Here is a 14,176-nt window from a genome sequence, read left to right as displayed (position 1 = left end):
AACTCACTCATTCACCTAACCTCACCCATGAAACTCACTCATTCACCCAAATTCACTGAATGAACCAACCTGGGCATGACAAAATGCGTCCAAACCGTCAAATCTCGCGCAATCACGTGTGATTTGGAACGAGATGAAAACAGACAAAATGGCCACCGCAGAATTACCGGTGATTTCTACGGATTTCTGCGGACAAAAACAGTAGTTCTAGTTGAGAAAACTAGTAGAGAAGCAAGTACAAATTGCACAAAATAACAGGAATCACCGGTGATTCGCCAGCCGGACAGGTAAGGCAGTATTGTGTACCCGCCCAGCACAAAAGTTAGGCGCCATTGGCGACCGTTAATTTGCACCCTGCTTGCCCCCTGCCTCTTCACTCCCTACCCCGTCTCTTCATCCCCCGCCTCTTCACTCCCTGCCCCCGTCTCAACGAAAAGTGTTTATTCTGCTTCAGAGTTGAAGGTTGACTATTGGCATGATGTGCGATGCACTCTTTCAGGTACGAAGTTTCTTTCAGTCCAGGTCACAGTACTGAGAAAAACGTGACGCGACCGCAAGGAGGAGCACAAAATTGGTCCTTCAGTATATATATATATATATATATATATATATATATATATATATATATATATATATATATATATATATATATATATATATATATATATATATATTTTTTTTTTAAAACAATGCCCCAAAGTTTACAGACCACGACATTCACGGCATTTTTCAGGAACGTATCCCCCATGAATGTCAGGGTCCAACAGTGTATAAAAGCATGTACACACATCAATACAGGCAAATAAAAAAATGAGTTCACAGCATCTGATCAAAAATAATTTTAAATAACATTTACACAAGCAGAAGAAAACCAGACAGACAACCCAAAAACAAAAATAATGCAAAATAAGACAACCAAAATTGCATAGACTGCATTCACAAACATTTCAAAAAATAATGATAATAATAATAATAATAATAATAAAAAATAAAAATAAAAAACTGCTTTCAGAGCAACATTGGCCTACTTACATAACTTCCAGAACAGAATCCATGCGCAACACTTTATGCGCAACATCCATCATGAGCAACATTCCTCCATCCACTTTCTTTACATTCATCACGTAGCCAGGCCAGATCTGTAGTCTAACCACGAGGAGGAAAACATCCTCAAAGTGAGAGACAGTCAAAAATGCAATTCATCTTAGCTCTATCATTTAATGAGAAAAATGTACAGTTTACCTCTTCAAACACTGCAACTGTAACATGTTCACATGAGGCCACCGGGTGCATCTCTGATCATTTGCTCATTTTGTGACTTGTCAGTAATGTGTTGTGTTCTAATGTGGGGATTAGTCCAGTTGCCAGGTTGAGTACCTTGTTGTTGCGAGAAGTGTATTGTTTTTTCATGGTTTCGTACTCGCATGGGTCGATAGAAAAAGTTTATCTTGGTTGCCGGAGTGGCAACCTTGGGGAACTCCGATAATTTGCATAAATCCAAGATGGCCACCTCGGACGGAGGTGGAAAATAACTTTTCAACCAATCAACCTACAATCTCATGTGATATATTTTTTCCGTATAATTTTGAGGTGAGGAATCGATTTCTGAGGCCAGTTGTGTGGTTTGGGGTCAAATTCAGGGTCAAAGGTCAAGTTCAATGTCATTTTTGGACTATTGAGGGGTTTAACACTTTTTGACCCCTGCATCAACTGCAGATCACTCCTACTCGATAGTTGATGATACTCGTTGATTCTAATCTCACCTCTTCTTCTTTTCAGAGAAACGTATGATGGCTGACTCAAGGTGTCTTCTCCCGGTGTGTCACGGAGGTGAAGAAACAAAATTCACTGAGATCGGGATCAAGAAGCTCATCTCGTGCACCAAATACCGTGGAGATGGGGACCTGCAGGCTAAGCTACAGAACATTATTGATGTTGGTGGAGATGCAGCAAGCATAGCCTGCCACAAAGGGTGCTACTGTACTTGTACATCAAAAGAGAAAATTGAGAGAGTGAGAAAGTCACAGAAAAGAAAGGCTGAAGATGAGGGTGTAAGGACAACTACAAGGTCTCATACTAAGGTCACTGACAAAGGTGTGTTTGAGTACAAACGTGATTGTATGTTCTGTAGTGAGGAATGTTTACCCATTGATGATAGACACCCAGAAAGATGGGACCGCGTTCGTGAGTGTATGACCAAAGAACGTTTTGACACAGAACGCAACCTACTCCCAATTATGAAAGATATGCTTCTTGATGTTGGTGAGCAGCATAATGATGATGTCGCTAGAAGGGTCAAGTTGCACCTTGCTTTTGTTTCTGATCTACCTTCTGCTGAGTGCCAGTACCACGTCCGCTGCTATAACAGTTTCACGAAAGTCCCCACATATGCTGATTTGCCAACTGGTAGTGCAGATGAAAATGCTCTGAAGGAAATCATTGAGTACATGAACCGAGACAGGTCCAGAATATGGAATAGTGTTGAACAGCATTCCCTGTACTCGGATCTAGGTGGCAAGCTCGCTCGACATGACATGTTTAGCAAGTTGACCGACTGCATGAGTAAGGATGTTATCGTTGTTCAGGTAGATGGCTGTGCTATCATTGTTAGTTTCCGTGAGTCCGTTGCTAAAAGTCTCAAGATAGTTAAGGTAGACGATACGGATGAGAGGAGCATTGCTTCCGTGGTGAGGCAGATCAAGCATAAGGCACGGTCAGTCAAGTACAACAGTGCTAATTACGACTATCAGAGTTTACACAGGCCAACACAATCAAGGCGACTAACCCAAGTTTGTTGAAGTTGGCTTCGGACCTAGTCTCCGGTGGTAAAGTGACCAAGAAATCTCTGAGCCTGAGCCAGTCAATTCAGTCACGTTACAGGTACCAGAAATCAGACAACATTAGGACTGGCCATCAAACTGTTGCACCGGCATGGCAGTTCCGAACTTCTCAAACTCCTTCATGAGCATGACTTCACGACCTCGTACGATGAGGCCCCGAGATTACGAAAATCAGCCGCTCGTCTACTCGGTGACAATGCACAGGTTCTCCACCAGTTCATGGGGTTGTGTAGAACCGTCGGCGTCATCTTCGCGTTGTTTGACAACTTCGATCTCCAGGTATTCACACCCAATGGTCGACGCACTACCCATGTCCTCTCACACGAATTCCAGCAACCTCATCCCACAGGTATGCTGGAGTATGGCCGCGCTAAGCTAAGGATGCAGACCAGACTCGTAAAATCTGCTGACCAGCAGGCTCCACCTGAACTTGACATCACGAAGTATGGGTGGGAAATAACAGATGGCACCCCAGTACCAGCAACCTCCGATCAGCCCCCAGGACCCCAAGATCTCATGGATGTAGTGTGGTGCGGCTGTAAGGCGGCGGTGAAGGCATGCGGCACTGAACGTTGCAGCTGTCACCATGGAAAGATATCATGCACTGTGTACTGTGCTTGTGTTTGTAGTGACTCCTACTTCAACCCGTTCAAGACAGGAGACGAAGACCAAGATGAAGTGGAAGAGGAAGGAGAAGCAGATGTGGAAGATGACGAGGAAACTGAACATCTTGATCTTGCATTCGGCTCTGATGATGAATGGGAGTGATCGCCGTTAATGAATAAACGCTTGACCACCATCGCTCTGAAAATTTCATTATTATATTATTTCATTTTTGGCCGAAAATGACCTCGAACTTGACCTTTGACCCCGAATCACAAAATTGACCTCAGAAATCAATTCCTCAGGTCAAAATTATACGGAAAAGAGGTATCACGTGTGATCGTAAGTTAATTGGTTGAAAAGTTCTATTCCAATAGTTCTATTCCTCTGACATAAAAAAATTAACTTATTTCCCATGGGGAGCAGTTGACATGTGCCAAGTTTCAATTTTTCTCATGGAGTGGTGTCAGAGATACAGAAGTCCAAAGTTTTTCCTTTTTTTCCAAACATGGCTGCCACACCACATGAGCTATGATGTCATAATTATCATTAAAACATTCCACATGAGTAATTGTGATAGTGAAAATTTTGTATCAATTGGATCGAAAGAGGTTGCAGAGAAAAAGAGAGAAAATTTGCATACACAGAGGGACGGACGGACAACCTGAAAACATAATGCCTCCGATGACTTCGTCAGCGGAGGCATGAAAAGACATAAAATAAAATTATTTCCTTATTATATTGACAATAAACATCCACTCCTTCGGCAGTAGCCTTGGGGGGATTAGTGGGGAGTTGGGGCAGATATATTTTATGAAGTGGCAGTTAATCCCCCCTGTCTGCAGCAGGATTCAGGAAACCACTTGTGCTATGGCACTTGTACAGGCAGAAATCTTAAGTTCTCCACCCTCCTCGTAGATATATATTTTTGTGCCCACGACCTGACCTTGGGTTTTACCAACACTATGCAAAATTTAGTGGAGATTGGCCCAGCCCTGTTTATTTATTTTTCGACTATTTTCAGGCACACACATACGCATACACGAGGATGCTTCAGCATCAAAAATGTACAGACAAATGGGTGCGTCCATTGCACAGAGAAACTCTTGCGCATCTTCTGGGAAACACGGATGTGACGACACAAATTTGCTCAGTGAGTAGTAAGTGCATGACTATTCCACTCAGTATTGATTTAATGGTAACATTCAGTCAAAAGATATTCACAGGTAAATCCTATGTGCGTGCCACTCGATTGTGAGGTGCATCCAAGCTCTTGTACAATGCTCCAGGAGTAAAGGCAAGCCAGGTGAGCCACATGAGGCAAAGCCTATAATGGAACCTTGACAAACTGTAAATTAAAGATTGGTGATGTTTCTTAACCTTCTCAATGCAATTAAAATTTCTCGTGTCAATTATTTCAGAAACATTGTTTTGCAAGACCATTGCCCAAAAATAAGAATGAGCGGAAATCTATTTTTGCAAGTATTCAAAAGAGGTTCTCCTTCTGCATCATGCGTATTCTTCCCTTTTCTCACTTGCCCTTCCCATATGCCACATCTTCATTCTTTCCCTCAACACTGCTGTAAGTTGGCAAAGGAAAACAAAACTTGACATCTCCAGCTAACATGAAGGAGTAGGGGTGGTTGCACTTGCTGGGCAAAAAAATGACAAGCAGTCAAATGAACCACTCAATGGATCATTTTGGGAATGCCCATCCTGCAAGTGGATGGACGATTCAGTAATATCAATAACTCGTAATCAATGTTTCTGTCGATCGCTTTCGTATCGTGATTGTGCCCTTAGTTTTGTTTGGTGTTATACAAGTTGTGCACAAGTCTAGCGAACTGTGTCAAAAAGCCTTCAAAATATTCCACCCTGTAAAATTTGATAAACAGCGGGTGTATTTCTGCACAAATCGGTGACCAACTAATGCAGGTATAATTTAGATTGTACAAGTACCTGTGGCAAGGAATCATGACGGGGTGTAAAGGGTCAAAGTAGCTCTTTCCCACCAGCTTCATCTGAAGGATGCGCATTATTCTATGGAATAAATCAATAAATAATCATCAGCAAAGATAAATACATCAGCAGCACATATCAACATGCCAAATGAAAACATGACAGCAGTGTTTGCCAAATATTAGAGTAATTAGACAAATGTTGCATGCCAATTTATCTTTTGCTTCAGCCTCCAGCAACTGATCAACAAACTGGAGAAACTGTTCCTCCCTCTGGAGAGAATGATAACCTAAAGTCACCTTCCACCTTACATCCCAAATATTCCCCATGGCACTTACAGCTTCACCTAAAATTTCCCCAAGGCACGCATTGTTCCCCAACAGCTCAAAAGGTTGTGAATATTTGTCCAGTTACATATTCCTGGTTGCCCTCCCAAAGTCGAAGCTTTCTTGACATATTCATCATTTCAACCAACTTTTCTCTTATCAATGCAACCAACTCTCTGTGAGTAGAGGATAAATGGGGCTTCTGAGGCAGCCATTCAAATGAATGGGGGAAAAGGGAAAAACTTTCTAACTTAAGCCCCAAAAGCCCAAAATAGGAGACCGATTTCCTCCCCCTCCCATACAAGCAAATGTAAAATTGAGGCCGATTTTCTCCCCCTCCCATACAAGCAAATGTAAAATTGAGACCGATTTTCTCCCCCTCCCATACAAGCAAATGTAAAATTGAGACTGATTTTCTCCCCCTCCCATACAAGCAAATGTAAAATTGAGACGACTCAAGCCCCAAAAGCCCAAAATAGGAGACTGATTTTCTCCCCACCTATCCCCTTCCCTCCCATACAAGCAAATGTAAAATTGAGACTTACTGATTAAAGCACTTCTTTCCTTTCATATTTTCATTCCATTCAGAGCAAACCAATGAATATTTGTCCATGTTGGACTTCAGGGAATAACTTAATTTTTCTATTATATTCACTTTATCTCTTCAAGCACGAAAGAAAGGGCTGTTAGGGTGAGTTTTGTAAAATGGGGAAGTGTTTTTAGAACAGTCGTGCCGTGAAAACGAGGAAGTATTCTGTGCCCTTGTCTCTCGTGGTTATATTTTAAATAATCAGAACACTAACAGAACAAAGTTTAGCTAAAAACAGCATTTAAACGTAGGTTTTAAACGTAGGTTTTATCAAAAATCATTCAAAGCAAGATGTTTCACTTTCATGTTAAAATGAGTCATTTTGGAGTAAGCCAAGCTGCCTCGCCCAAACCAAGCCAAAAAAATTCTGAAGTCATTTCCCATGTGGAAACGCACCCTGGAAAAACCATTGTTGTGAAATCTCCCATTACATCAAGTTGGTTTAAATAAGGAACTTGTGTGCCGTTCGTGTTATATTACGAAAATGGAGCATTCAGATTCTTACTACAACCTTGTAGATTAATCGTTTTCACAAGATGACAGGTGAGATCTCAACCCAATTCATTATTTGCTGTTTAAAACAGAATTAAATCACGATACAACCAATAATTATTGTATGTCTTTTTTCCAACAAGTTGTCCCCAATAAGAACATCGTTAAAAACTGATGTTGAAAATGGGTAATTTGAATATCACGAGGAATGGATGAAAATGAACGACTTTCTTGAAGACATTTATTCGTTTCGGAAAGAAATTAATGATATTTTTCTTGGATGGCAAGAAATTCTCTCACGTCCTTTGATCCCGAGTTCAAGGTGAGGAATTATCACTCTGTCTCTGTCTTCGTGTGTGTGTGTGTGTGTGTGTGTGTGTGTGTGTGTGCGCGCGTGTGTGCGCACGTGTGTTTCTGTCTCTCTATCCATCTCTGTTTGTATCTGTCTCTCTCTATCTGTCTGCCTTTTTGTCTCTCTGTCTCTTTCTGTTCTCCTTATACACAACCTTTTATTTGGCATGGTGGTAATTAATTTAAAAGCAATACCACAACTTGGTGGTAATTTTGACTACTTGCTTTTTATTTTCAGCATTAAAACTTAATCATACATGGGTGGTGAAGCGAATGAATTTGGCAACCTTGAATGGGAAGATGTTGAAATTCCACAGGGTGATGATTAATTTCCAACTTGTTCCAGTTTAAATGCTCATCTGGATGAAATGGACACAAAACTCGATGTTCTGGAGGTAAATGTTTAATTTATTATTTTATTAATATCATAATATAATCATCTTTATATACTGTAATTGTTCTTCACTCTTTGTTTTGAACAGAATATGTTGATTGAGTTTCAAAATCACAAGACATCTGAAGCAGACTGCTGGGAAAGATCGTCCATTCTCACAACTGAATATTTACCCAAAGAATAATGTTTAATATTTGCAATCTTGATTAATTATATTTGCTTTGCTATCAATTATGTAATTCTTAATTATAAAAAAGAATAAAGGAAGTGCAAAGGAGGGGAGGGGGGAGGTAAGTGCACTCCCCCAACGACCCACCACCCAACTAATCCCACCCCTCCCGTGTGTGTGTGGGGAAGGGTGGGGGTGGGATGAGGGGGTGGTGGGTCAAATATGGGGCGCACAGGGGGTGGGGCTTGTGTGGGTGGGTGGGTGGGTGGGTGGGTGGGGCTTGTGTGGATGGGTGGGGCTTGTGTGGGTGGAGCAATTTATTTTTAATTAAACATGTGTGGGGAACTCATCACTAATTATGTGGATATGATGAATGTGGATGTGGATTATGTGGGTTGGGTTTGAGTGGGTAGAGCTCGTGTGGGTGGGGCTTGTGTGGATGTGGCTTATGTGAGTGGGGTTTGCGTGGGTGGGGCTTGCGTGGGGTGGGGCTTGTGTGGGCGGAGTCAAAAGGGGGTGGAGTCAAAAAGGGGCAGAGTCAGAAAATCTATTTATCTTTGTCTTTTGTAATTGCTGTGAATAAAATGAACGTAAAATCTCTTCCCCTTCTAAATCAAATACCTTACAAGTCCAAGGAACTGTATCTATGACATCAACGATTTTAAAAAGTTCATTTGTCCATCGCTTTGTATAACCTTTTTCAAAATGAGATTTCCACCTATATATTCTTACGATATCACCAACTTTGAACTTAGGCTTTCTGACATTAATCTCTTTTTCATATTCTAATTTTGTAAATGTTTTTGATGGTTTGGTATTCGTTGAGGTGTGAATCGTATCATTATACTTATCTACAATATCCTGAATTAAAGATAACCATTGTTGAGAACAGAGTTGAGTGAATTTTTATATAATCTCTCTTTTAAAGTGTGATTGAATTGCTCAATAACAACCGCTTTTCCTACATTAAAGGTGCTGTATTATATAATATTGTTATTTTTAAGAAAATTCATAAATGTTTTGTTGTCGAACTCTGTACCATCATCAGTTCACAATTTTTTAGGTTTCCGCTTACTTTTATTAAATATCTGTTGGAAGGCGAACATGAGTGTATTCCCGGTTTTGTTTTTCAAAGGGACAACCCACGCATATCTACTCAAATCAATAACGGTTAAAGCATACTTGTACCCCTTATCTATCTATAATTCCAGCAATCTGTGTGTGTGTGTGTGACCGCTGTTTCTCGACAACCTCTGGTCCGATCTAATTGAAACTTGCCAGGTATATTGCTGGGGACCTGAGGATGTGCCTTTTCAAGGTTTGATATTAATCGGACAAGTGCTTCCCAAGTTATGGCCATTTATTTACCAAACCAATGGGAAGACACGTTGTTGCGTGGGCGTGGCTGATGGGGAAGGGAAGCACAGCCACGTTCCCCATTACGGGTTACAACGTACAGGCTTCCGGAGAGTGATGACTTCGTGTATTCTAATAATTTCTCGATTTCTTATGCGCATTTATAGATAAACACAATGACCCAAGTTAAGATCGTTTTCATATTAGACAGTGTATAAATTTCGGGAACATCAGAGTGCTGGTATGCTCCGAACCAGGAAGTAAATTTTTTCTCTCTCTTCTCTTTTTGGTTTTCCTTGCCCACGACATTGCAAAAAGGTAAAATACGTTGGCGCTAGTTGAATTATTGGGTATTAAAAATAAATTGCGAATAATCGTGACTGCGAATAATATCGAACTTCCGGGTCACGCACGTACGGGCACGTGAGAGCGAAGAAACGGCCTGTGTGGTTTATTTATTTATTATTATTATTTTTTTTTTTTTACGGGCACGTACTAGTCATAATTGAATTCAATCAAATCAGCGGACCTATCATAATAAACTTCCTTGGAATAAACCTTCCTTCTATGAAACTTTGTGATTATTGGTTTATGTAATTCATCAGCGAATTGCTCTTCAATCTTGATGACATCATTAGAGCCTATAATTTTTTTGAATTTCCAAGCCCAGGTTTCAATTTAGCACTGATAATCTTCTTCACAATGAACCTATCAACTTTTTCTCTCAAGGTTGGATTTTGTATCAGAGACAAATTATACAACATATCTCTATCAGCTTCATGTTTTTCTTCCAACATTGTGATATTTCCATAATCAATATCGTGTCTCATGCACACTTCATCAACCCTATTGATAGGTTTGCTCCACGGTTGAGGATTGTCAGCCTCATCTAATCTTTTATTCAAGTTTGTTCCTGGACCACAGAAAGAATACCCTGGTAGATGTAATTCCCCTGGTATTCCAGTAGTATTAAATTTACTTCCTGATAAAAACTTTTGTATATCTCCCCCACATTTGTGTTTGGAGATAAATTTACTCTTTTAGAGCCACACACCGAACATATGCCTTTTTGAATAACCCTGTTATTTTTACTTTTAAAATATGAGATTTTTTAGTATTCGTTTTCTTTTTACATTTGAGACTAACTCATTTATTTATGAGAAAAATTCCTACATAGTGCGAAAACCTTTTTAGTTTCCAACATGCACATTTGAATCTTAATTTTTAAAACAAAAAGAAACCTCAGAAATGTCTTCACTCTCTACTCCATTTATTTAAGAAAAAAATGGAAAACTTTAATTAAAGTCAATCACACCAACATCATCAATAATATAATCTTTTCCTTCTTTCTCTTCTTTATCTCCACTTTCTCGTTTCTATCTTCTCCCTGAAACCGATGTCAATAGTCTTGATGCAAATATTTCTAATTGACTTGCCAATTCTTTGTTTTCCTTTTCACTGCGTTGAGATTGATTTATTTTCTGTAATACCTTCAATCTTTTAAAAATCCCACTGGTTTCCATATTTTTATATTTGTTTATTCTCTCTCTTTCCTCCCTCTCCCTCTCCTCCTTTCTCTCTTCTCCCTTGCCTCATTCTCTCTCTTCTCCCTCTCCTCCTTCTCTCTCTTCTCCATCTCTTCTCCTTTTCCTCCCTCGCTCTCTTCTCTTTCTCCTCCGATGTCTCAGTTTCTTCAACTCCTTCCTAGTCCCTTACTATCGTTTTATCACTTTCACCCCATAGAATATCATACATATATTCATCAGGATTTCTTGTTATTCCTGTATCCAAAATAATTTTTTTTTACAACAGTAAACCAATAAAATTTCTTCTGAATGTCTAAAAGAGCCTTGCGTTTTCTTAATGTTAAATTTTTTTCATTATTTAACATTTTAATTAAATCCAAAGTTGTTGGGTTATCAACATCAGTAGAAAGCCAATCTTTTATTGAAAATACTTCATTCTTATGTTGTGGAACATATTTATTAAAATACTGAATACACTTTTCTTGAAGGTATGCTTGGACACAGAAATGATAATTTTCTTGAAGACTTCTTGCTGTCATTTAAGTATAAGAAATATATGACAGATTAATATAATGACAGGAAATACCTCCCCATCTTCCCAGAGTTAAATCATTTTGTATTTCCTTACTTATTATATATAATCCTGTTATTTGTGTTTTCATGATATAAACTATTACAAAACCATTATTGATTTTACCCTTATTAAATTCTTTTATTTGTTGTTTGCCAATCGTGCTTCCACAAAACTCATTCTCGGCACCAAGTGGATAATATTCTTCCTTACGAGACTGATTTAATTGTTCCAGGTATTCAAGGTTAATTTCAAATGACCAATTATACCCTAAATCATTCATATCATATCCCCATTGTTCCATTCTCACACAAACGATATGCCCTTATTTATAAAATTTTATTTTAATTGGAATTGTGAATTCTGTATGACCTGGAGTTAAAATCAACACTTCTGTATCTTTGGAATACACAGGCGTTTTATTGAAGGATATATATTGTGATAAACCACTTACTCTCACCAAGTCATTCGCATCAGTCAGGCTTGGATAATTATTTATTAATTTATAAGCATTTTTCATATTAATATTTTTTGCTATACTACATTTGTCGTTCAGCCTGTGCCTTTGTGTAATAATTTGATAAATCAATATCCAGTTCTTGGGATACACCAAAGATAGAACCATCTTTTCCAACATAAGTCATTTACATTAGATAAAAAATGTCATTAAAAATTTTTTTCTTGAGTTGAAATAACACATTTAGACATAATTGACCACAAAACTTGGAATTTAATTATTGGACTTGAAATGTTTGATAAACACCATTCTGCAAGAATTTTATTACTTCAACAGGTGATGGAAGACCAAAACTATCAAAATAATATCTTGACCATTAAAAATACAAACCAATTCCCATTATTCTCTTCGAAGATCATAAAAATATTATTTGTATGTTTAAACACGTTTGTTAATTCATCTCTCATACAAATAACCACATTATGAATTTATAATTTCTTACAATATTTGATAAGTTCTAAATTTGATGTATTCTTTCCAAATTCTTTAAACCACTCATCAATGCTCATTTATTTAAAAGAAAAATATAATCCATTAACGCTTTTAGTTAATTTTACACCTGCTTGTGCGATAGAAGAAAGCATATCTCCAACGAACAATCTCGCTTTATCAGGCAGACTTTCAAGCTTTTCAGCAAAATCTACAATTACACCACTTCCACTAATTTGTTTCTCCAACTCTTTGTTATGTCTTTCCAATTATTTTTGAGCCCTGAATTGAGCCTCCCTTTCGTTGGTAGTTTTCACCGCTGCTGAAATACCACCCGTCAATGCTCCAACCGCACTTAAACCAGCAAATAAAGGAATTAGAAATGGGAGAAATCCTCCACTCGTCTCTCTTGTTGAATATTTTTTCAACATTGGTTTTGACATTTTAATTTTAAGTGAGCCAGTATCGTTCAATATTTTCACCTGTTGTCTTGTGAGCAAAACATCAATTCTTACTGCTCCTTTTCTCTGAATTGTATAAACGTTAATCATACAAGGCTTTTGATTTTGAATACAAGATGATAGTTTATGAAGATTGATTCGATTCACATATACACAAGTTGGCACTTTATTACTCATTGATTTATCAAAAAAATTATGTGAGACTAAAAACACCATTATCTGTAATTCTGTTTCTTCCAAAAGGAAACAGTATGTATCAACTTCTTCACTCTCTCCTCTTTCAACGTATAGGGAAGTAGCCACTCGATTAGACTTTCTAGTTTCCTTTTGAGCACTCAGGTAAATCGCAGAGATTGTATACAGACTTTTAAATGCTGTCATATCCAAAATAGGTTCTTTATTTCCATTGCTTTCACACACCTTTTGGTAAGACTTGCACGCTTCAGCATAATCATTTTTTTCCCCAATTAATCTCCAATCTAACTCGTGGATAAAATGTTCCATCTCGAGAAACGCGAAGTTGTTTCACCTTTGCATTATCACTCAATGTATTATTCTTATCAGTAGCAGTATCACCATCTGTTTTTTTTTTAAATGAGCCAGAGATATCGTGGTATATTGCTGGGGACCTGAGGATGTGCCTTTTCAAGGTTTGATATTAATCGGACAAGTGCTTCCCAAGTTATGGCCATTTATTTACCAAACCAATGGGAAGACACGTTGTTGCGTGGGCGTGGCCGATGGGGAAGGGAAGCACAGCCACGTTCCCCATTACGGGTTACAACGTACAGGCTTCCGGAGAGTGATGACTTCGTGTATTCGAATAATTTCTCGATTTCTTATGCGCATTTATAGATAAACAGAATGGCCCAAGTTATGATCGTTTTCGTATTAGACGGTGTATAAATTTCAGGAACATCAGAGTGCTGGTATGCTCCAAACCAGGAAGTAAATTTTTTCTCTCTTCTCTTCTCTTTTTGTTTTTCCTTGCCACGACATTGCGAAAAGGTAAAATACGTTGGCGCTAATTGAATAATTGGGTATTAAAAATACATTGCGAATAATCGTAACTGCGAATAATATCGAACTTCCGGGTCACGCATGTACGGGCACGTGAGAGCGAAGAAACGGCCTGTGTGGTTTATTTATTATTATTATTATTTTTATTTTTTTACGGGCACGTACTAGTTTCCCTAACCATTCTTGTAAAGTAATTCATTTTTAGTGTAAATCTAAAAGAATTATATTCCTTTTTATATTTTTTTATCATTAATTAGAAGATAATCACAGAATTGACATTGTTTATAGGCTTTTGACTCTGTGTTCAATCCCACTCTTACAAAACACTCCAACTAAAAAAAATCACATGCAGGACAATTCTCAAATTTGTCATATGGAGAATCAAAGAATTCAAGGGACTCAAGGTCAAGTATACTATTCATATTTATATAGTAAAACTTTACTTCAAATAAAATTCATCTTCGGTATCATCTTCGGTACTTTCACAATCATCTACAAAACTACTTTCATAACTATCGTTAAAACACAAACTCTCAGTATCATAACTGTCTTCTGTTCCAACAGAGATACTAT

At 38.2% G+C, this 14,176-nt stretch overlaps 1 protein-coding gene across 7 annotated transcripts in view; it reads right to left on the bottom strand.

Annotated features, from left to right (window-relative positions):
* LOC147026480 (piwi-like protein 2) overlaps positions 1–14,176 on the bottom strand; it is a 241,084-nt gene that overhangs the window by 106,999 nt on the left and 119,909 nt on the right. For all 7 annotated transcript variants that reach the window (XR_015058368.1, XM_085881917.1, XM_085881921.1 and 4 more), the window contains exons 11-12: positions 5,403–5,483; positions 1,033–1,146 (exon numbers count right to left, since the gene is read on the bottom strand). Coding sequence is in view for 6 of the 7 variants with exons in the window: in XM_085881917.1 (XP_085738043.1) it covers positions 1,033–1,146; positions 5,403–5,483 (195 nt within the window). In the remaining variant the exon portion in view is untranslated. The remainder of the gene's footprint in view (positions 1–1,032; positions 1,147–5,402; positions 5,484–14,176) is intronic.

Source organism: Eptatretus burgeri, chromosome 5 (assembly GCF_056783735.1).
Source record: "Eptatretus burgeri isolate ZD-2024b chromosome 5, Ebu_testis_v1, whole genome shotgun sequence".
Lineage (NCBI taxonomy): Eukaryota > Metazoa > Chordata > Myxini > Myxiniformes > Myxinidae > Eptatretus > Eptatretus burgeri.
The sequence above is the reverse complement of the archived record's forward strand: the minus strand, read 5'-3'. Positions and strand labels throughout refer to the sequence as shown.